At 33.3% G+C, this 25,125-nt stretch overlaps 1 protein-coding gene across 3 annotated transcripts in view; it reads left to right on the forward strand.

The window, feature by feature from the left end:
• The window catches only part of Ndfip (Nedd4 family interacting protein), a 50,100-nt gene extending 25,000 nt beyond the window's left edge, over positions 1-25,100 (forward strand). For all 3 annotated transcript variants that reach the window (XM_069820871.1, XM_069820870.1, XM_069820869.1), the window contains exons 3-5: positions 416-650; positions 5,149-5,334; positions 9,807-25,100. In XM_069820871.1, coding sequence (XP_069676972.1) covers positions 416-650; positions 5,149-5,334; positions 9,807-9,910 — 525 coding nt within the window. In that variant the 3' untranslated portion in view covers positions 9,911-25,100. The remainder of the gene's footprint in view (positions 1-415; positions 651-5,148; positions 5,335-9,806) is intronic.
• The last annotated feature ends 25 nt before the right edge of the window (positions 25,101-25,125 follow it).

Consider the following 25,125-nt stretch of genomic DNA (forward strand, 5'->3'; position numbering starts at 1 on the left):
AGGCACTTAAAATACCTCCTTACCTAGATACTATTATTGATATTGACGAGCTGTTTTTGCTAGATTTAAGAGCACATAAGATCTCACATATCTAGCCTTTAGAGAAAGAATAGTAATAAGAAGGAGTATTTTCAGCACAAAATTTAATTTTTTCAATAGAACAATAGCCATAAGTGTAGCAGAAATTAAACTAAATAAAATTGGAATAACAATGACATGCACTGCATGTTTCTAATGCAAATAGTTGACAAAATATCGCTATTCAACTTTTATACTTCAGATGAAATACCTGTCTGATACAAGGAAAACAGTAACAGAAAGTGTGAAAACAGTTCATTGATATGGTATAGACGATATTTAGGGTGGTAGTTTTAAGTGTATAGGTGTCTTAATTAATGTTCTAATACCATTGCAGGTTGATGGAGAAGACATCCCTCCTCCAAAGGCAGATTTTTCTGCTCCACCACCATATGAAGTGGCTACAAAATTACCTACATATGAAGAAGTTCAAAGGGAGAAAACTTTACAAGGCGAACATACATCTCCTCGGGTACCATTAGCTTTTCTAGCTATTGATACAGAGTCTCCAGATGGAGATAATGAGTCAGGACTTCTTGGAACGGACTTCATGTTCTTCACAGCTTTCTTAGGTAAATTATATTAGTAACTATTCATTGTATAAATTTTTTGGTTTTATTTTTGTATGATACCTTGTTTCTGATTCTCCCTCTTCCTCCCAAGTATGAAATGTAAATATGATATAATGATTTCTTTCGAGATTCTTTCATAATGAGTAACTAGTTCAATTTTAACAGTGGGTATTCATCAAATATGAATGTTGAAATAGCTTGCCGTAGAATTTCTTTATTGGTTAGTTACTATACATATATGATATTTTTTTAGTTAGTTGCTTACTAAGTGTTTCATTTAATGGCTGTTTCAGAAATTATTTAACATGGTAGATTATGATAGGAAATATTTGGTATATGTATATAAATACTGTTCTGAAATTTATCAGAACAGACTGATAAAAACAACAATTCTTTGTGAAAGTGCAATCTTTTGAATTAAACATTGTGTTATCAGTAGACCACAGATTTTTATATAATAAAAAAGTGTTTTTTAGATGTGTAAAATAAGCTCTTTCAGTACCTCATATAGGCTTTATAAAACATAAAATGGCTCTGAAAGTATAGGAAAGGAAAACACTATAGATATTAAAAAAAATTAGTACAGTGTTAACAAATTAGCAAATTTATTGACAAAGGCAAAGAAACCAATATTAGACTTATACGTAGAGTTCTGAACTGTGGAAATAGTACTTGAGTGTCCAAACTTGTTTATATAAAACATTAAACTTTGTCAAAGGTACCAATACTATCACTTAAAATGATATGTATACATCTAAATGCATTTAAAGTATCACTGAAATTGTTTCAACTGTTCAAATCATAGTTGGCTTCACAGTAAATTACTGAACCTTCTCAAAGTGTTCTAGAGAAGAAATTTGGTTCTTGTAGGTAAAAATCAGTTTATAAGCAGAAAAAGAACATACTTCAATTCTAGCACATGTTCAGTTTGAATATATTGCAATCAACTACACCGTATTTCCCCACGAGAGTATTTACTGTTGCACACAGTTCATTCAGGCCCGTGTTGTTTTGTAAAATGATTTCCATTTTTGTACACACTTTTTTCTCCCACATATCTTGGTGTTTCCTTGATTTTTTTAACTCCTCCAGTAAAGCCATGTTTTCGTAGATAGGTTTCCCCGAGCTTTCCAATTCTGAAACAATTGTCACAAGAAACATATAGTGGGATCTAATGTAAGCCAAATCACAGGGGATGAAGGGATTTTCGAGTAACTGTTTTACCGAAGTGGCACAAGCGGCATCCTTGAGTAGATTTTTTACGACTTTCTGGATCTTTAAGAAATGTGCTTTTAACCATGTACCCTATCAGGCAGTGGCGTAGCTTGGTTTTCAGACTGGGGTATGTGACCCAGTTAATATAGTTTGAAAATGGATTTTCCCATATCTCTATCCAGCATAGCGTATATACCGAATACAATTGTATCATGTAATATAAACACTGCACAAACACACGTTTGAGATGGGCAGGACATGTAGCACGTATGGGCGAATCCAGAAATGCATATAGAATGTTAGTTCGGAGGCCGGAGGGAAAAAGACCTTTGGGGAGGTCGAGACGTAGGTGGGAAGATAATATTAAAATGGATTTGAGGGAGGTGGGATATGATGGTAGAGACTGGATTAATCTTGCTCAGGATAGGGACCAATGGCGGGCTTATGTGAGGGCGGCAATGAACCTCCGGGTTCCTTAAAAGCCAGTAAGTAAGTAAGTATAAACACTGCATATATCTTCCTTGCTAATACAAATTTACAAGTATATTACGTACCTAGTAAAACATCGACAAATAATAGACACACTGAAAAGTGTTTTAATAAACATAGTTTAGGACTATGCAGTAAAAATAAAATTAATAAACTCACGTTTACTATCCTTGGAGTTTTTTTTACTTGGTTATATAACGACGCTGTATCAACTACGAGGTTATTTAGCGTTGATGAAGTTGGTGATAGTGAAATGATAATTGGCGAGATGAGGCCGAGGATGCGCCGTAGATTACCTGACATTTACCTTACCTCGGAAAAATCACAACCAGGTAATCAGCACAAGCGGGAATCGAACCCACGCCCGATTGCAACTCTGGATCGGCAAGCAAGCACCTTAGCCGACCGAGTTACGCCGGTGGCTCTCCTTGGAGTTTCCCCGAACATTTTTAGTCGTTTTTTTTTTTCAAATATTATATGGTTACAAAAATAGTTATGTTTCTTGGCTGCCTTGTAAATATTATTTAAATCTTCATAGCCATTGGTATTTCAAACGAACTTTTCATTAGAAAAGAGAAGACAAGACCAGCAAAACAGTTTGTTTAAAGTCTTACAACCGCACAGCCACGACTCACTTTCATAAATCTTTACATTAAAATGTCTTGCACACTTTTTTATGTTCGTAGTGATATTCAGTGCTGGTTTTGAAGGGCCTGCTTTAATTACGTCTTCTTTTTCACAGAACGTTAAAGTCTGGAAGCACCTTACCTTCAATTTGTCGATTATACAACAATTTGTTTCCATATTTGATACATTGCGACAATGAACACGAAACAATTTCCCTTTCACTCACTGCGTGACCTTTCGGATGTATATTGTCAACGTACATATCTTGAGCCGTTCGTAGGAAACGCTTGAACCCATAAGCGCATAACACAAAGATCTTAACCTAAATAATTTATTTCAGCACTAAAAAAATTAAGCTTTCAAAACGGTCTTCGGTGTTCACAAATGAAAAGAGTAACATTTTGGAACAAATAACTCACTCATCATTCTTTAAAAGTCACTGGAAATAATATTATAACACAAGCATGACTATACGAAAATATGTATTACAACACTATACATCCCCAGAGTCACGAGCATGCTCACTGCATGAGTTTCCTCGGGCTGACAACAGATGTCGTTGAGACATTGCGAAGTGTTTTTAAATATCAAGCGGGCCGTGCCCATAGAGTTACAGAATAATTCTTACTAATGGTCGCGCCTTCTGTTCAAGGTGATTAAAACATAGTGCGAATTCAAAATCAAACATTCTGGGAAAACTTGATCTGTCCGAAAACGATTATATGTTACAATATTATAATGAAGGAAATTGCAGGGTATGTAACACATCTCCCACATCCATGGACGCTACGCCCCTGCTATCAGGTAAGAACTGGTTGAGGTGGGAGAGAAATATCTGGGAGCTCTTCTCTGAAAGACTGTATCCTTGGCAGTACCTTAACAAAAACTTCCTTCACTGTAGAGTTTAATTTATTGAAATTCTACCCTTACTTCTGCTACGTGGTTCATACTATGAGCAAGACATATCACGTTTAACATAAAAGGATAGAACACCCTAAGCAACGCCACTGCAGAAACCATGTGTATGGCATCTGTGTAGGCAAGCAGCACTTAGTTTTCATCAACATTACTTGGATATAAGTACTTACAGTCTATTGTTGTCAAATTGTGCGATTATTTTTTGGTTTGTCTTAGGAAGTTGCTTTATGTATATCAGGTAAGCTCAGGATGGTGAATCTAGATTCAATATACTGACAACTAAATTCGCAATGTATCGACCAAAATCATCAGTCATTTCATCAACTGATATCCAGACATGTGAGTCTCCAATATTTTTTCGGTTTCTGCTCATTGTAGGTTGAATCAAAGTAATTTTTGCACACTGTTGATTGAGAAGGGACTAGTTGGTGGTAGTATTTTTCAAGAAACAGTTTGAATGTTGGATTTTATAGTTTCTGGAATGGTATGTCAGCTGCCACAATGGCATGACTTAAGTCACTGTAAAACTGATTCTTTTTGCTGGATTCTTCAGCTTGTGTCAAAAGAGTTATTTTTAGATACACCAAAATACATTAGTTATGTGAGTGTCCCAAAGGTTATGTTACACACTGTATATTATGGTGCTTATTTTATTTTAATTTTTAGTGTCTATTTTGACTTCAACAAAGTGTGTTTAAACAACTTACAGTGCCTACTACTTGCCTAAAATTAATTTTTAAGATCTAAAAGTTCATAGTCTAATTATTGCACGTGTGTGTGTGTGCGTGCGTGCGTGCGCAGTTCACACTAGGAGTCTGTCACCCACCTTCCATTTCTCCTTTCTAAGCTAGGACTACTCCTCATCCTGTTTCTCTTCTGCTGATGATACCATTGTTAGCACAGTGAAAACTACATTTTATTAATATATTGTGTTTAAATTGTCCTCTTCTATGCAGTTATTATGTCACAAATTGAGACAGCTTATATCTTATTATCTTCATTAAATTATTTTTCTTTGTTCCATGGCAAAATGTAAAAGTTTTTTGCTGTGTGATTTTGAGAAGAAGACTTCCATTTGTATTTTGTTGACATACTTCTTACAGACCTGTATTTTTATTATTCACCTCAAAAATAAAAATTTGATAGAGTGTCTGGAGTTCTATTTGAGTTGAGTCGCTCAAACAGAAGTTTTATTGATCCATTACTTCGAACTGTGGTTTGTTGAGAGTTGCTACCATTTTGTTTTCAGTTGCATTCCTGTTCAATTGGATTGGTTTCCTACTGTTGATGTGTTTCTGCCACACCATTGCTGCTCGCTATGGAGCCCTGTCTGGATTTGGATTGTCACTTGCGAAGTGGACCCTCATTGTTAAACACTCCACAGATTTGGCTTCTCGTGAGAACAGTTGGCTGTGGTGGCTCATTATGGCTTTTGGTAAGTTAGATATGTGACAAATTTGACTGTTTACTTTGTTTTCTTGGAAAATGGTTTTGGTAGAAGAACTATTTCAACTATTTTGGAAAATATTCGAGTCAAGAATGTTAGTTATTTGTGTACATTCTGTAAGATATTTCTTGAATTGTTGTTTAGTACTCATTTTTGTGATGTAGTGAGATGATTTCTAAATATCTAGTTATTAAATTGGTATTATATACTGATAAAGAATGGCTGTCTTTATTTCTTTATTTTAATAATGATATATTTAAAATTTTTGGTTCGATTAGTTAAATTGTGTCTCAATGAAACTTACAGTAGAGTCCGTATAGGCCAGCTTCGGTCCAATTCACTGCGGGCTAAAGCAAGGAGATGCACCATCACCTTTACTTTTTAACTTCGCTCTAGAATATGCCATTAAGAAAGTTCAGGATAACACAGAGGGTTTAGAATTGAATGGGTTACATCAGCTTCTTGTCTATGCAGATGACGTGCATATGTTAGGAGAAAATCCAGAAACGATTAGGGAAAACACGAAAATTTTACTTGTAGCGGTAAAGTGATAGGTTTGGAAGTAAACCCCAAAAAGACAAAGTATATGATTATGTCTCTTGACCAGAATATTCTATGAAATGGAAATATAAAAATTGGAGATTTATCTTTCGAAGAGGTGGATAAATTCAAATATCTTGAAGCAACAGTAACAAATATAAATGACACTCAGGAGGAAATTAAATGCAGAATAAATATGGGAAATGCATGTCATTATTATTCGGTTGAGAAGCTTTTGTCATCTAGTCTACTGTCAAAAAATCTGAAAGTTAGAATTTATAAAACAGTTATATTACCAGTTGTTCTGTATGGTTGTGAAACTTGGACTCTCACTTTGATAGAGGAACAGCGATTAAGGGTGTTTGAGAATAAGGTTCTTAGGGAAATATTTTTGCGGCTAAAAGGGATGAAGTTACAGGAGAATGGAGAAAGTTACACAACGCATAACTACATGCATTGTATTCTTCACCTGACATAATTAGGAACATTAAATCCAGACTTTTGAAATGGGCAGGGCATGTAGCACATATGGGCGAATCCAGAATGCATATAGAGTGTTAGCTGGGAGGCCGGAGGGAGAAAGACCTTTGGGGAGGCCGAGACTTATATGGGAGGATAATATTAAAATGGATTTGAGAGAGGTGGGATATGATGATAGAGAGTGGATAAATCTTGCACAGAATAGGGACCGATGGCGGGCTTAAGTGAGGGTGGCAATGAATCTGCATGTTCCTTAAAAGCCATTTGTAAGTAAGTAAGTATATTTAAAATTTTTAATGATGTACAAAATGTACACAAATTCCTGACTATACTGATTTTTCAGAAAAGTATTTGAAATTTAGTTTTTTTTTTAACCTCATAGTTACGCCTTTAAAGGATTCTGCAGTTTAAATTGTACAGTGATAACTGAAGACTGTACTCTAAATTCAGTGGAACCATAAATTTGTATCACTTTTACTTGATTAAAATGGCATACATTGAGGATACCTGTAATCTATATCATGAGTATGACACAAGAAAAGCAATGAAATAATATATACATACAATGTGTACGCTTGTGGAAAGAAAAAAATGACTGACCTCAAGACATATCCATGGTGGCCATGCAGTACAACAGTATCAAAATTTTGCATCATACTATCTTTATGATTCCGTTCACCACTTTGGAATAGTTGTTAGCATGTCTGACTGCGAAACTAGCGAACCCAAGGTCAGATCCTGGTTGGGACAAGTTGTCTGGTTGAGGTTTTTTCTAGGGGTTTTCCATAACACATTAAAAGCAAATGCTGGTAACTTTCGGCACTTGGACCTTGGGTTCATTTCACCATCATTATCACCATTTTCATCCATCCTGGCTACTTCCATACTCACATATCATCTTATCATATGGGGCTAACAGAATCCGACCTAATGAGTGCCCCAACCTCGGAACAGGATTCATCATAACCACCAAAAATAGACAAAGGCACAAATGGCTTCGTGTCAATATGTGTAATATTAGTTAAATCTTTGAGTCTACTTATTAGGGTGACCAGGTTCATATTGATAAAAAAAAAAGAGGACAAAACCTTAAAAGAAGGGGGACACAGTTTGAAAAAAAGAGGACAGAAAATATCCATTTAGAGTTAGGCTTATATAATATATTCAAATGTATGTCCCATTATCTATTTTATTTTAAAAAATGTGAATTTAATATTACTTTGTAATGTGTTTCTTTAAAATATCTCGACCCATTGCATATGTCCTGGATGGTCTGCCTACAATCTTGCAGGACCGTATTCTGAACACCAGCGACATTATCAGGCATAATGCCAGTTGACGGGCATCCTGAACGGGGATCATTCAAATGATGTTCTGCCATCTTTAAAATGTTTAAACCAGTCGTAAGTTTGGCTGTGAACTAAAACGTCTTCCCCAAATGCTTGCTTCAACATTTTATGTGTTTCTGTAGTGGTTTTGCCGAGTTTGAAAGAAAAGTTTATGCGCACACGTTGGTCTCAGAAATCTGACGTCAATTTCGCAAGTTATGCAACACATGACAGTGGAAAAATGCGCATTAAAACTAAACGCGACTGCCTAGCACAAAGCCGCTTGAGGCAGTGACTCACAAAGGATGTATGAGATACCATCTGGTGGCGTTTCATCATACTTCACATGCTACACAGACATTCCAGGAACTTTTGGTTACCACACCGTATTTTCTTTAGATTGAGGAAAATTGTTCTCTGTTTTTATATTTGTAACTTTGGATAGGAAGCTTTCTTGAGTTTTGAAACTAGCTGGTTGTAATTGTCGTTTTTCCCACTTTGTTGTTGGTAATCTTAGCATTTTTTCATGTTGAATTAACGGTTGTTCTTTTAGTGTCAGATGTAATGGAGAGTTTTGAGTTAAGATTTGCATTGCTGTTATTGGAGTTGATTTTGCTGCTCCAGTTATTAACCTTAGAGCCTGGTTTTGGCATACTTCTAATCATTTAAGTTTGAATGAGTTGCTGTATTTACTGCCTCTCCATTATAGGGAAGAATTGGCTTAATAAATATTTTGTAAGTTGAGTGCAAGGTCTGTCGATTACTACCCCACTTTGCTCCGGCTAATCTTTTTAAGATTGAAAATCTTTTGTTGATATTTCCATGATAGTCTTGAATCAAGAATAATTCCAAAGTATTTTGTTTGTCTTAGGTTTGATTTACTGTAGTGTAGGTTTAATTTTGGTACCTTTTTCTTTAAGCTGAATATTTGGAGTGTTATATTTTGGGTATTAACAGTCTTCAAATTAATGTTATCCCAACTTTCTAATAAATTTGGAGCATTTTGGATTAAAACCTTGGATTTATTTAATTGTGATGAAGATGTCCACATAACTATGTCATGTCTGCAGAAATGTCAATGTTACTATTAGAGTTAAACATGAGATTCCTTGTCACCTATTCTGTTTAATTTAGTTACTGAAAAAATTATTCAAGTAATAAAGTTTTCCCAATTTGTTACAAAACTGAGAGCAAAATGACTATATTGGCATATGCAAATGATTGAGTTTTATTTGGTGAAAACGACCATGAAATTAAAATGTCCATTCTGTTGTTATTAAAAACTTTACAAGGAACTAGTCCTAAAGTAAATGTTGAGAAAAAATATTTTGTGCTTACTCGTAATTTAAATGTAAATAACATCATAATTAATACAGATACATTAAAAAAAGTAATGAGTTTTAACTGTTTAGGAACATGTATAATTTCAATTTGAAATAGAACGTTATTTTAACAGTAAGTTACATAAACAACAAAATGAGCATATACAAGATGAAACAATTACAATGTTCAGATTTACAGAAGTATTTAATAAATTTAAAAAAAAAAAGAAAAGTTCGTCTAAAGGGCAGGATTTGGAAAGAGTACCTAAAACACTCATGGCATTTCTGCGTTGACTAGCTATACTTAAGTGTTGACGCAAATAATAATTAGTGCAACAGCAATCACCAGTAATGGAGATCAAAATTTGGTCGATTTGAGATACCAAAACTTTAGCGTCATGACTTCAAGAACTGAAGATCTCCACAGAAAAGGGGATAAAGATATAATTGTCTAAAAGATGTGCGTATTTATTGACTTCAGCAGACACTGTGTGTCTGGAGGTATTTGGCAATTGAAATTAGAATTGAACAGTAATAGAAAATATAAATTTGTTTGATAATAAAAGAATTAACTTATTGAAAACAACAAAAATGTCTAGGAACACCTTAAAATTGTGACCCATTTCTATCCATAATTTTTTATAAATGAACGAACAAGTTCATAACAAGCAAACAGAGCAAGAGAAAGTGTCTCATGAAAATTCACAATTTTGAGGAGTACAGTTTCTTTAATCAAATGTGGAACTTCGGTCCTGGAAGTTATCTGCTTATTGATTTCTTCTCATTTCAGGTCTTCTAATATGTGTTAGAGCCATCATCCAATATTTGAACATCAAGCGAGGGTGGCGCCTTTTATCTGGAAGTGCTCAAGAGCGACTTCTCTTCTTCTATTGAGGCTCAATTTTTACAGTAATCCCATTCTAAGATTCTAAGACCCATCATTCTGATGTCATTGTACACATGGAATATAATTGATTTTTATTTAAAGGTTTTTGAAGTACTCATTACACGTGTTAAGATATATTCCTTAATTTTATTTTATTGTTTATGTTGCATTAATATCACATTATTACTTGAGTTTAGTACTTCATGGTGTCTGTAAATTAACAGTATGCTCTTCACAATTGAAAATATATATAATAATACCTTGAATGTATTATTGAGTTGTGTCTGATACAGGAACTTTTGGCTATTGGAAAATTACGTTGTTTTTAATTTCCTTAAATGCAATTTGTTTCACTGGAAGTGACGATCCTTATGTCTGCTTATTTATTTTATTTTACATATTATGTTGTCAAGTAGTAAGAACTTAAATGTTAAATCATTTAAATGATTATGTACTTGTAGACTATGTCCATGCATTTGACAACATATTATGATATGAAATAATATTTCCTATTACTTATACAATTGAAGAAATTGAGTACTAATGATGATCCTGAAGTTGTTACTAACATCTTGCAGGCAGATTGGTGATGAAGCTGGCGTTTTTTGATCCTAACCAAGGCCATCTTCTGTATTAATCTCCAGAGGAGGAATGTTCTTCAGCAAGTGTTAACTTTGACTTGGACCTTGCATCCTTTCAGAAATGATAGTCCAGATATAAAACCCTATCTTGTTTGTCTGAAGGTTTTTTTTTTTGCCATAATTATTCAGACCACACCACTATATCTGATGTGATTCCCCATTCACTAGCCAGAGAGTGCACCCATTCAGGGTTAGAAGGTCTATAACGGGATATATGTGAGGAGCAAACATTTAAAATTTGACACTTCGTCTTTCTCTTGATTTTGAGATAAAGGACAAAATATTCTATCTCGGAAACAAGTTATTAAATTGACCCAGAATTGAAATGTTCAGTATTCTGTACTATTCTGTGCTTCATGTGTGTTAATACAATTAGGCATAAAAACAAAGGAAAGGGTGGGACTTGCCAGTTTGTGTCTGAATGGAAAATGGATAAATCGTGTTTTAACTGAATGGGATTAACTTTTAAACTTTTTAAAAACAAGAAAAAAGTTTCAAGGAGGAGACCATGTTATGTTTTTGTGTCAACAATAAACATATGTCACAGGTTCAGTAAATATTTATACACGAAAAATCATATTCGCACAACACAACCACACTTCCTCCTGTCTTGTGTTCTTCATTTTTGACCTCATTTTGTTAAGATTTTGACATATTATTTAAAGTCTATCTGATCTTTCTGTTTTGCTAAGTTGGCTTCTGAAGATCTTGTTCATTCCTTTTCTTGTCAACAGAAATTCTGTAATAAATGACCAGCGATTTTTTAAAGCTGGTCCTTTCGTGTACTGTCTTTACCTTTTTTTAAGTGTTACAGAGGTTTTTATTTTTGAATCTATCTTAAGATATGTGCTTGCTTCAACTTTGGTAATTACACATTTCTTTCCCAAACACTTTCTCGCGATAATTCCTTTGACATCATTGAACCCAGTGAGTTTATTATACTCTGAGATAACTTTTCACATTAAATATCTTACATTTAATTCTCATTATTTGAACTTCGTCAATTTCAGAAAATATCTTCTTATACTTTTTCAGAGTATTAATAAGAGCTTCTTTATGTAGTTTTGAACCACCAACGTAGCTTAGAGGTAAAGAACGGACATATGCTCCTGGATTGCACTCATGCATATTACATTGCAACCTGGTTTGATCGACCAGCTTGGTTTTTTTCCTCCCAACGATTCCTCAGCTGTATGATCCTCGAACACATCTCGATATTACCAATTTCACCATGCTAGATAAATGTGCAGTTGATACAACATTGTTAAATGTTGACTTAAACACAACAGTTTTTTCTCAACACAAATACTCGATTTGTAGGCAGAAAAATAATTCCGCCTTTTCACTAGAAGTAACACTTTTTTCCTTCTTTTACATTCTGAGAAGATTGTGTCTTAAGCCATTTCATTAATGCGTGGATGTTAACATTACTCTCTATTATTCTCGCCAACACAACCATCACAAAGTAGACCAATCGTCTCGACACAATACAGAGTAAGGGAATGATAATATAGAAAAACTGAAGAGGTCTCTGTTGCTCCTCTGCCCACTTGGTCTTCAGTTCAACTATAAAAGACAGGAGGTTTTGAATCCATTTTAACATAGCAGAAAGTATATAATAGCTAATCTTATTGCTATATAATAATAATAATAATAATAATAATTTATTTAATCTGGCAGAGCTAAGGTCAGTAGGCCTTCTCTTCCGCCCAGCCAGACTCTAATTCTAATTAAATACAATTGGTTACATAGTTATTACATTAAGTTCATTAGCATTCTTTACTTTTTTGTAACACTTGCCTCTCTAAAACTAGGTATATTTCCACCAATCACAAAATGTATTTGCAGCAGTATACTTGTAGGAGTTTCATTGTCAAAACAAAATTAATGAACTGAACTTGTAAACATTTATATGGTTAAGTACTCTTTGTCCCTTGTGGCAGCTCATGAATAGTGAGAAGATTTCTAAATTTCTAGACCATAAAGTAAATAATGAAAGTTGGATAAGTAATGTTAGTGAGACAATACTAAACATTGGTAAGAAATAGTAATAATAATAATAATAATAATAATAATGAGATAATTTAAATATTTATTCTGTGATTATATATAACCATTAAACATTGAGAAACCTGAAACAGCTATTATCGTTAGCAAGAATTGTTAGAAAAATATTTCCTTAGTCTATTCTTAACAGTCCCTGACATTACTCGGTAGGGAATTCCAAAGTTGAGGAACAGCCACAGTGAAAGAAGATGAATATGAGGATGTTCGGTGGGAGGCAATAGATAATATTGAGAAGTGTTGTGATCGTGAGTCTAGGTTATGGTGGGTGGATAAATTTTGAAAATGAGATGCAAGATAGGAGTGGAGAAATGAAATATGTGAAAGAGGAGGGAAAGAAGTGGATTTCCTACAATGTTCTAGACGGAGCCAGGACAACATTTCGAAAGATGGTGTTAAGTGATTAGCCCGGCAAATATTGTAGACGAAATGGACGCACATATTATGAACACGTTGTAGTCTCTGCGCCAAAGTAACGGTTAGGTCAGTAAACAGAATATCACAGTAATCGAAGTGGGGCACCACGAGTGTTTGCACTAACATCTTTTTCAGGGAAAAGGATAGAAAATTCGTCAATCAGCTAAATGAGTGGTTTAATGAGAATACTTTTTTGCAGGTGTCTTCAACTTGAATGTTCCAATTTAAAGTTTTATCCATATAAATACCTAGGTTCTTTACTGATTCACTGAACGGAATTTCGGTGCCGTATATTTTAATCGGGAACAAATTTGGTATGGTAATAGTGATTAACAATGTGAATGGCTACAATTATTGACTGTGATTTTTCTGGATTTATACACTACCTAGATACCAGTGGCTGTACTTGGATCACATTTTGCTGCCACTGTGTTGAAGAGTATATACCTAAGAGGCATTTGTATGGCATTTACACGGATTTTCTGCACTTTAATAGTCACATTATTTTAATTGCAGTAGTTTATCCCTCTCAACTTCAGTTCCATTTCTTAATTGTATGCAGGTGGACCAATTGTAGGAGAATTTAATCTGACATTGAAATCATTGAGAAAAACTCTCTTGAACATTGAGAATGGAACTCTCGAGTTTATATCTATGTTCCTGTTACATATTTAGAGAACTTTGCTATACTAAGCTCTGATGCTGAATGAATACAATTGACATTGGCTCAGTTATGTTCTAATTCTTTCTCGTTACTTATAAATTTTCGAATGCTCACTTTTTTCAACTGAGTTCTTGAATTTTCTTTCACCACCTTTTATATGTCCTTTCGGAATGCATACCCCCATGAAGAATCCTAGCTACTTCATCGAATCTTCTTTTTGACATACCAGGTCTTGCAGAAAAAAAACTTATCAGCTAGGAGGTCAAGGAGAGAAAAGATAAGGAATAGAATAATAAGGCAGTTGATGAATGTAAAGAAAGGTATAGTAGAAGTTGTAAATGAAAGAAGATTACAATGGTACGGGCAGTGCTTTTCTTCTGGAGAAAAAGTTGGTGGAACTTTGTGTAGAATATATTATAACAGAAGGGAGATAATTATTCTCCAGTGCATAGGAATTTTGTCATTTTTAACGTCCTTTTCGTCCAACTTTAAGACTTTAAAAACTTAAGGAGAGTTCAAAGAAAAATGATGTTAAAGACATAATTATTAATACGTTTCTTGGATCAGTGATAAAAGATACAACAAAAAGGTGTCGGAATGCTATTCCAGCACTTTCTGCCAGAAAAAAAAGCACTGAGTATGGGCATGTTAAAAAGATGAAAGAATACCAAAGGAAATCATGCATTGGGAACCAGAAGGAAGGAATAGGAAAAGAAGACCTAATGAAAATTGGATTGACGGAATAAGAACAAATATGAAAGAACTACAAGATAAAGATACATTGGCTAGGGAACAATGGAGAAAAAATGAAATAAACAGTATGACAATTTTTTTGTATTATATGCTGTTGAGGGAAACCGCAGCACTTAGAAAGTCCTATAATAAAATATTATTATTACTATTATTATTATTATTATCATCATCATCATCGTCATTATTATTACTATTATTGAATTTTCGAGTAATTTGACTTGGGCTTTCATAAAATCAAATAGTTTGAGTGATATTCCTACTGTATTTCCTACTATGACACAAGGACTATTAAATTCTTTTAAATTAGTAGGCTATTCTTAACTGAGTATCTGAATCATTTCAGAAATATTACGTTATGGAAATACGTTTTCATGTTAAAGTTGAGAGATTTGATCATTGTATCATAACTTACGTGTTTCTCGTATCTGTTTAACAGCATTACATTTCGGAATATTCCCCCCTTCTCTCTCTCTGTCTATGTTACTCTATCCTAAGGAAACCTTGTCTACAAGAACTTTAATTGCAAACGTAGTGGAAAGTGGGTTTTAACCAATACCTACATAGTGAACTTATACTCATCACAATTTTCACTGATGATGGACATGTCAGATGTTGAATGTTTGCTTCTCATATATTCATCTTATTACTCTATTTGAATTTGTATATGGCACAGCTGTTTTATTCATGTTGGTAAAATTGCATAATATAGTGCAGAATTGATGTTAAGTGCAAAAAAATGATTTGACAGTGTTACAAACCCAAAATTTGTAACTGAAAGCTGCTAATTTATGCAACTTGAATTTCCTATTATATTTTTTAATGAAGTATTAACTTTTTTTTGGTTTTGTCTGCGTTTATAAAATAAACATGAATTAACAAATATCTTCATTACCTTCTTCATTACTTTACTTATCTTACCACTGTTTTCAAATACTATCCTTTGTCATGTAAAGGAATGTATCGTGTTCTATGTCTTTATAACTGGAGTCAAATATCTTCCATGTTAATTATGCACGGCTCTTTTAATTTAGGATGGGAAAAACGTAATATTAGCAATCCAACCAGCTCTGTGCTTTTCTGCATACTTTACAAATGCACTGCAAACACCCACTTATGCACATAAGACCTAACTAAATACATTGAAAGTCATTTATTTCGGGGATTAAAAACATATATGAGAATATTTTAAAGTCTGAGTGGCAGTTTCTTCATTCGTGAATAAAGTAGTTCGATAATTGTTGTGGAACACAGGGGTTCTTTCATTATAATGGCGTGACGTTGTAGCCGTACTGTAGAATGGAAACTTTGACATTTAGGTGAAATTTTAAGTCAGGATTAAATTGTCAGGGATAGTTCAGTTGCGCAATATTAACTTACGGAGATAGGCTTAGAGAGTCTGTAATGTGATAATGTGCTTGTGTTTTATTTTTCTCTCCCTCCTCGAAAGTTCTCATTGTTGTTTATGATACATTACATTGTTTAATATATTCTTTGATATGAATTAAATACAGTTTGTATTTACACTGAAATATTGTGGTGATTGTATTTTTCACTTGGTTGCAAATTTAAGTACAATGATTATGACGTATAAGTAGCTTCAATTGGCCAACTATAAAGTTTGATGACCTGAGTTATGCAAACAATGTGTTCTGGAAAATTTAGTTTCGTGTCATGTAGATATTCAAAAAGCACTGTGAAAAGGGCTGCCATAATATGAACGAGGATAATCGGGAAGCAATGCATGTAGTTGTAAAGCATATTAGGAATGCATGACTGCATCCAGCATACTTCTATATTTATTAAAGCAAGAATAATCAAATCATAAACATATTATACATTAAGAGTAAAGCTATTGCTGCTAATTTTATTCAATTTTTAAAAATTTGCAATTTATTTTTTTGCAGAGCCAGTCATTGTTTCAGATTCCAGCACAGTCCAGAAAGTGGTTGTTTCTTTTCATTTATTTTGAAGTTGGAGCAGTCAATATGCTTCATGTTATATTAGATCATAGAATTGGTCTGACAGAATCTATTGTCTTCTGTTCTTCTGTTCTGTAGACATTAATGAAAGCAAACACACTTTCCACGTTTTTGCACAGTGTGAAGTGGAAGTAAATGTAAAACAGAAAAGAACTCGTAACAATAAATACCATGTCAGAGCAATAGCAGATGTATATCTGCAAAGCATCTAAGTACTACCTATGAAATCAACTGATTTCAATTGAGTTAAAGAGCTTGTAATATATCTTTCAGATGTTGTAAAATGTTACAGCTCCCTATTAGAAAACTTAACTCAATTCACCATGTAGTGGTTTTGAAATTATACTTTTATACAAATCTTTATGTACTTGTAAGCTGTATAAAATAATAAGGAATTTTGTTATTTTTACAACATCCGACCACAACAGTTCTTTAGTTGCTTAAATTCAGGACATTTCTGGTTTTCCAGGATGGCAATTGTATATAATTTTGGAGCTGGTACTCGAGTTCAGTTAGTCACTTGTCATCTTAGTCATTTTTTCTTTTGTTTGTTTTTAGTTAGAAAAATACTTTGCTAGAACATTCAGCATTTTTAACAGATCATTTGTATTAATTAGTATACCAATTGTGTGCTTAATATAGGACAAGATTATTGTTACGTGAAACCATTGTTGTGCAAATAGCATGGCTTTTAATGTTGTTATACATTGTGGTCTGATAAATATAAATATAATCCATACCATAAAATGTAGTGTAAAAATAGTTTTATTTGCTTTCATTTAGTTGATACGTGTAAATTTATTTGTTGTTTACAATAATGAAAGAAATTTCACAAACTTAATGCTTTAATTTGCTTTGTCATGTGATGAATAAATTATATAAGTTACTAGTAAAAACGTGCTGTCATTATTATGACATTAAACATCAGCATTTTCAACATTTAAGAGAGTAATAGCTCATTGTTAACAACAGTGGTATGCAGCAGAAAATTGTCGTAGTCTATGTGCACAACTTCATGATATTAAACATGAAGAATTAGTAACACTTTTAGTTAAATGTGATTGTATCCATCAGAATAAATGACAGGGATTGCACAGATTTTTTTAGAGGGAGCAGGTACAGTGTTTAGACGTTAACTGTCGAAAATTTACAGTATGTATAGAAGTTTTGTGACATTGATAGAATTTAAGCTAAATTATATATATGCATGAGATAAATGTGTAATTTATTTCTGTGATACCAGGAGACTCAGTTCAGGTGACAGTTGCTCCCTTTTAATTATTGCGAGAATATGTAATTTAAGTAAAATTACAATGAAATATTATTATTTGATGACTTCAAATATTACAAAGGCAAATTGTCTGATATTTAAAAATGGTGACACCCTACTATTCACATCAAACTAAAAGCATAATAACTGTAAAATAACATGTCTTGCATTTATTATTTTTTAGCAAAGTCTGAATCGGAAATGAACAACACTATGTGTTGCGACTACTGCATTGTCTTCATATAATTGTTAGAACAATAACATTTTAGGATTATCTCAACTTTTAATTGTGCTATAATTTTGGTTGTTAAAATTCCTTGACATAATTTACTTTTCATAAATTAAATTTTCCCAGAATGTTTTATTCTAATAATATAGCAATTCATTGTTTTATTAAATAGAAAATAGGAATCTGTAGGATGGATGAATTTCTGAAAGTAAAACATTAAAACTTCATTTATACGTTTTTATGGGGGTTTGAAGAAAAAAAAACGTATAAGTGAGGAAACATATAACTGAAATGGCATTTAATTACATCTGTAATAGCATTAATACGGTAATTAATAACGTGGTTACTTTACAAAAAAAAAAAAGTCAGTTACAAACACGTTTCTTCTTTCTTCCACTCATTGGAATTCAAAAACCAATCATAAACATTCTCATCATATCAGGTTGAGTCAACTGTCACATTTTCAGTTTGGAGAGGTGTTAGTATGGTCACAATTTAGTATATACAGTTGCGAAGCTTGGGATGATTTTTTGCATTTCTCGCGATAGTTCCTAGCTGCTTGGAGCGCTGTGAGTACTAGGAACAATAGACTGTGTCACTGGCATCGTGATTTAATATAGGCAGATCATGTGACTCACTTAACCTGATCACTGAGGGTGGTGTTTCAACCATATAAATTAGTTGCATTGCATAAAGAGTAACATATATTTCTCTAAAATGTAGTATAATTGCATTAATAAATTTAAAACAATGATTATGAGACACTTCAGACATAATTCACTTGCGAATTAAGGTGTAATATTATTTTTGGTGTGAAAATTACGTTGTTCGTATGTGTAATACCTGACTTTATTTGGATTAAATATTGCGAAATTCTTGTACATTCATTTATGCATGATTCAATAATTTTCAGTTGCACTGCACGGATATTTTGATATGATGAAATTATAGGTTATGTTTACTGTACCAATACTTCAATATTCGCAATTATACATTATAATTAAGCATAAAGTTACGTGTGATAACTTGTAAATGCAATTTGTCTCTATTTCAGTTGTATTTATTTGTTTCTTACGGTACTCCAATCTGAAGTCTGATTAATGTACTATGTTAGTAGGCTAAACTAGCACAGAGGTAGTTCCTTTGTACTCATACTCCTTGCATATACAAGTGACAGGTTAGGTTTGGTTAGTTTTGGCTTTTATTATGCCTTGCTTATACGATCACGTGCACCTCCACAAAAAATCTCTTATAAATTCAACGATTTTCACTTCCGAAATCGCAGGAACTACCTCAGCGCTAGTTCCACTGCTTTATGAGTGCTGCCTTATTGGCCTTCGGACACTTGACTATATTGAAATACGGTAACCTCACAGCGCTATTACTAGAGCAACTAGATGCACAAAATCTCCAATGCCCTGCCATTACATATGTAGGCCTATGTTATGTCATATGGAAATTATAGGTTATTATTTATATTACTATATTCGCAATTATACATTATAATTAAGCATAATGTCATGTATGATACGCCGCACATTCAATTTGTCTGTATTTTAATACTACAACCAATCATACGTACACTAATTTCATAGGAGTGGTATGGTAAATTTTCTATCTACAATTAAGGAAGGTAGATGTGCTAGATTAAAATCACAATATAAATTCTTTTTTATTAAACCTCAAAATAGCTTCCATTCTAAACTTAAAATGTTGATGCGAATAGATTATGTTAACATGTAAATTCTCTTCACATTAAAATAACACAGTTTTGTAATTATTTCTGCAACAAATTATGCAATAAGAAGTAAACGGAACTTATGGACACATTGCACTAAATAAAACTTAGCAATGATATGCAATAAAGTTATAATAATATAATATTTCACTTAGCTTCATACACTGAAATAGAAAACCTGAACATACGTTATCTTCTGTTCAGGAAAGGGTCTGTGCTTAGGCGATAGTAGCGATCCTGGTGGTCAGCAACTATCTATGTATGCATATTTATTAAGTATTGAGCTTCGCAACTGTATATACTAAACTGTGATATGGTTGTATTCAGTGCGATCACAGCTTTGGATTTAGCTTCTCGTTGTTTCAAGTGTTCCATTTCTTCCCTTTGCACATACTTCTCTCCCCTCTCTGAATTGATTTTTCCACTTCCGCATAACTGATTTACTGAAGCTAGCACGTGCGGAGAGAGAATGGGCAGTTTCGAATTTCCAGGAATTTCAAATTTACATCATAACAATGAACATATATTGTACCGTATTTATGTGATTATAATATGCAGTTATACCGTTACTATTATTAACATATAAGGGTTTAATATTACTAACAATAATAGTTGCGTACCATAATTTATTTTTTGAAAAAATTCTGTCCTGAAAACTGGGGTGCTTATTTTATTCGCAATCAAATACTCAGACTGTATTAACTTAAAATTAATGCTCTATTTATATTACGAGAGAATGGTGGGAAACAATTGACAGAAACGGCCACTGCGAGTTTGTATTTTCTCGTCTTTTGCAGACTTATCATTTGTAATTTCTTGTTCATTTTTGACAACAATCACTAATAAGAATAATATTTTTAACTGCTAGAATGACTTATTAACATTTTTTTCTTTTATTATGAGATTTTATGACTACAACTCTCAACAACTGCGCATCATTAATTAAAGCAAAAGAATTTACCAGTAATTACTGACAAAAGAGTAGCATGCTGTTAGTCATTGTCAATCAATATTCTTACACCAACCCAGACTTGTTGACTGGGTACTGCAAATGAGGCTGAAAGTGATGTATAGGTAGAGGTAAGTAAGTGCCTTTGTAACTTGTATTGATTATTAGCACAGATGCATATTAGATTCGCTAGTTTTTTCCCCCTGAATTTTAGGATAAAAAATTAGTGTGTGTTACATACAATGGCATAAATACTGTATTTTCGTGTTCTTACATTTTCACAGCAAACCTAATTTCAAGCGAAATTTGATTAGAACATATAAATGAAGTTTTGTACCTCTTGGGGTTTAAAATACGATCATATAAGTGTGAAAACCATATAAACGAAAAACGTAGGCTGAAATAAATTAATATGGAAAGTATAGGAATTTTGCCGGGACTTGAAAAAAAAATGTATAAGTGAGAAACGTATAAATGAAGTTTTACGTTTTGTCCTGGAAGTTGCAAGTTTGTCACAGTGTTTTGAGTTAGCAGTACTGCAGGTAAGTTAGGTAAGACCATAAAAGAGGAAATCTTTCACAAAATGATATGCCTGAATGTTCTATCATTAGTATGTAAATATGTATTCTTTCCTGATTAAGAATCATAATATTGTATTTCAGATCTTGATATCTTGACAAGTAGGTACAGTAGTATGGTACGTACCATCTCACGTTTCTGTTTTTCGAATTGTCATGCTAATTTTACTTTCGACTTTCTACAGAATTACAAGTCTCTTATTTTATTTCTGTTTTAGTTACCCAACCATGCAGTAATCTCGCGAAAATAAATGGTTCTCTTTCTGGGAAAAGCAAGTTTCTTTACTGCATACCATGGTGGAGTGTAATTTTTTTCTTTTTTCGTGAAGACATACTTTATTTTTTTCATAATCTTAATCACTGTTCTGAATGTAGTTCTTAATGGCATATGAAACATTGCCACCTTTGGTAAATACTCCTTACTTACGATGAGCTAAGAACATGGAATACGTTATTTACTCTCGAAAAATCTACATCATCATTATCATCTTCATGGTGGACTCAAAGATCCGTTTCACTCACATTGGAAAGTCATCTTCCCGTCTTCTACGTCTAGGTGTCCAGGTCTATAATCTTTAATTTGTCGTGTTATTCTATTTACTTAAAGTACAGTATAAAAATGAGAATGTTATGACAGAAAGGAGCTCAATTTCCTGGCCATGGCTATGCAAGTCTCATCTTCATGCGATTCGTAGGAAACCAGCAAATCAATTTTCTGTTTCGCATTGTTTTCATTACCCACATTCAAAATGTAATGTTCCAGCTAATGTGAGGCACTGTTCTGGGATCAATAGCTGACGGTTTATTGCTAAGGAGTTTGAGATATTGTTTAGTTTGGTTTCCAAGCTGTGATGTGAAATACTGTGAATGTATATTTACTATACTTTATAGACTTCTTCAATATTTAATTTCTCTCTCCCTCTTTGTGTATAGATGTGTGTAAAAATGATGCTTGAATCTGGTACAAGTGGTTTCTCGATTCATAAACGTGAAGTAACATGAGGTGAAAGCAGAAAAATAATTTATAATATATACAATCTTTTTTTTTTTTTTTTTTTTTTTTTTTTTTTTTTTTTTTTTTTTTTTTTTTTTTGTCCTCTGTAGTATATAGAGTTTCAAACACGACCTGACTATTGAGGTTTGTGTTGTAGAACATACAGTCACGAATTTGTAATGAGGCTGCTTCTGCTGCAGAACAAGAGAGAGTACCGATTATTAAGTCTTCAGGGTAGAAATACAAAATTCAACATCGAATTACTGGGTTGAACATTTTGCAGAAATACGTTTTGTGCAGAAGAATTCTCAGGTATTATGATGAAGGGAAATATCCAACAGCAAAAAAAGTTAACAGACATGAGAAAGAAACTTAATTGTAAGGTCTGAATACGTTCTATGCATAATATAAGAGCATTGATTTCAAGTACATGAAAGAAGAATATGATGGCAGGAAATTCATAATGGAAAGGAGTGACATTGTTTCAGCTCACATTAAATTTCTTAGGATATTACATTACCTCAAAGCTTCAGGAGACAGTCGTCCTCAAGTGTATCCAGATGAAACCTGGGTTAACCAGAATCATTCTAAAATACTTATTTTGCAAGACTCTAAAGCCAGTGGGCTATTGAAGGGGAAAGGAAACAGGCTTTTGGTATGTCATGTGAAATTGGAAAGTACTGTTTTATACCAAATTGTAAATTAATTTTTCATTCTCGTTACAATCCCAGTACAGATTATCATTCAGAAATTAATTCACGAACATATATAATTATATAAATGCTAGTTCACTGTTATTTGGAAGAAGATTCCATAATAATTATGGATAATATCAGTTATCATTCCATTATCATAAAATTTCAAATACAAACACTAAGAAGTAGGAAATACAGTTGAACCTCAATACAACATTTTTTCTGGAGACTAGAAAAATTGCATATATATTATTTTAATGTACCGAAGTACATATGATATTTCCATGCAGATATTCTGCGTCATCATACAATGAAAGAGTAATGGAACGGAGAAAAATTCTCTCCGGCGCCGGGATTTGAACCCGGGTTTTCAGCTCTACATGCTGACGCTTTATCCACTAAGGCACACCGGATTCCACCCCGGCGTCAGAAGAATCGTCTCAGTTTTAAGTTCCAACTCTTGGGTTCCCTCTAGTGGCCGCCCTCTGCACTACGTCATAGATGGCTATGAACGTAGGACCGAAGTCCACACATGTGCTGAGGTGCACTCGTAATGAGTGACTAGTTGGCCGGGATCCTACGAAATAACATTTACTCACCATTTGATTAACCTACTTGACATAAAAATGCATCTAACATTCAGGGATTTTAAAAAAATGAAATCAGTAATTGTACTTTGTCATTTGGTTTTGAGGGTTTTCAGCAACAAATGTGTTTCTTATTGCTTCGAGCACAATCAGATGGTCCAGTAGTATACTAGAGATATTGCACAACTTCAAGTTAGCGATGTCAGTGTCTTCTGCGGCCAGTAGTTTTTAAATGCTTGTGTTCAGCATTAATTTTACCACTAGTGACACTATCCTATTTCCTTGCGTTTCTTTATGAATGTTGTGAGTGTTGACTGCACAAACCCATACCTTTTAGGCACTCCAGTCTGTCTGAATCACTAAATGCACCTAATTTATTTTCCAAACTGATATGTTTTCGTGTTTAGCCTGCCATCATTAGCAAGTAATGCTCGAAAGTAAAAGGATCCAGGTGGTCAGGAAGACATTGACAGGAACCATAAAAGTAAATCCTGTTAATAGTCACGCACCCTTGAAGCAGGTGGAATTCTATTCTAACACACTCTTTGCACAGAATGGGAAGATCAGTCAACAAAAGTATGAAACGGGGTAGACGAAATAATATAAAACCTCTTTAAGAGGACAATACCAAGTGAAAATTGAAATGTGCATTGAAAATGAAAACCAGGTAAATTAAACATTATGCTTTTATCGGTTCTTCGGGGTTTCTCCAAAATTTGACCGTTGTATTGATGGATAAAACATATTGAAAATACAGGAAATATGCCAGGACTGATCAAATTTATTGTTGCAACGGGTTTATCATTTTATCAGGGTTTCGTTGTATAGAAGTTAGACTATAATACAGTGGTTAGTAAAAAACAATATCCATTACAATCTAACAGACACCATTCCTGAGTTAATTTAAAAATCAACAGAAACAAGATAAATTAGACTGGGCAGCTAACGAAATAACCAATGAAGTTAGTACATAGTTAAGGGAAAATTAATCACAGTCCAAACAGATAAAGATGTAGAGGACCCCCTGAACTGCTTGTCATTCCACTGATTTAAAGTATACATCGGTAATTAACACCAAGGTTAAGATTTTCATTTATGCATAATTTTCGGTACACGCCTACTAGGTTTGGCAACACCACTCCATGCAGACATTGGCTGTCCTTCATATGCCATTAAGTATTGCACATAGTTTAGTTATGGACTATATAGCAGGCATTTTAATTAATTTTCTGTTACAATATAACTATCCAATTTTCTGTATCATACAAATTATAACAGTTGTATTAGTATGTAAGAAAGAGTACCCGTACGTTAAAGAATGATGTAGTTTGTAGTTATGACATTAGGTGTGCACATTGTCCATTTATATTTCACTTTTAAAGCATGTACCATTGCATAAATCGTATATAGGCATATTTTCCATTTTGAAAAGAATCAGTATGATTTTAAGTACATATGAATAAAATATATAATGAAAAATTTGTCACTTTATTTATTTAATAATTTTGTTAAAGGGATGTGGGTGTTTCTGCCAGTGTTTTTTCTTCCATTAATAAAAGACTGTCGCATTTACAGGTTTATGTTGTTTGAATTAATGTATTTTTATTCAGGTATTCAATAAATTGCAATATTATTATTTATTTATTTGTTAAAGTACTTAGTTAC

Source organism: Periplaneta americana, chromosome 3 (assembly GCF_040183065.1).
Source record: "Periplaneta americana isolate PAMFEO1 chromosome 3, P.americana_PAMFEO1_priV1, whole genome shotgun sequence".
Taxonomy (NCBI): Eukaryota; Metazoa; Arthropoda; class Insecta; order Blattodea; family Blattidae; genus Periplaneta; species Periplaneta americana.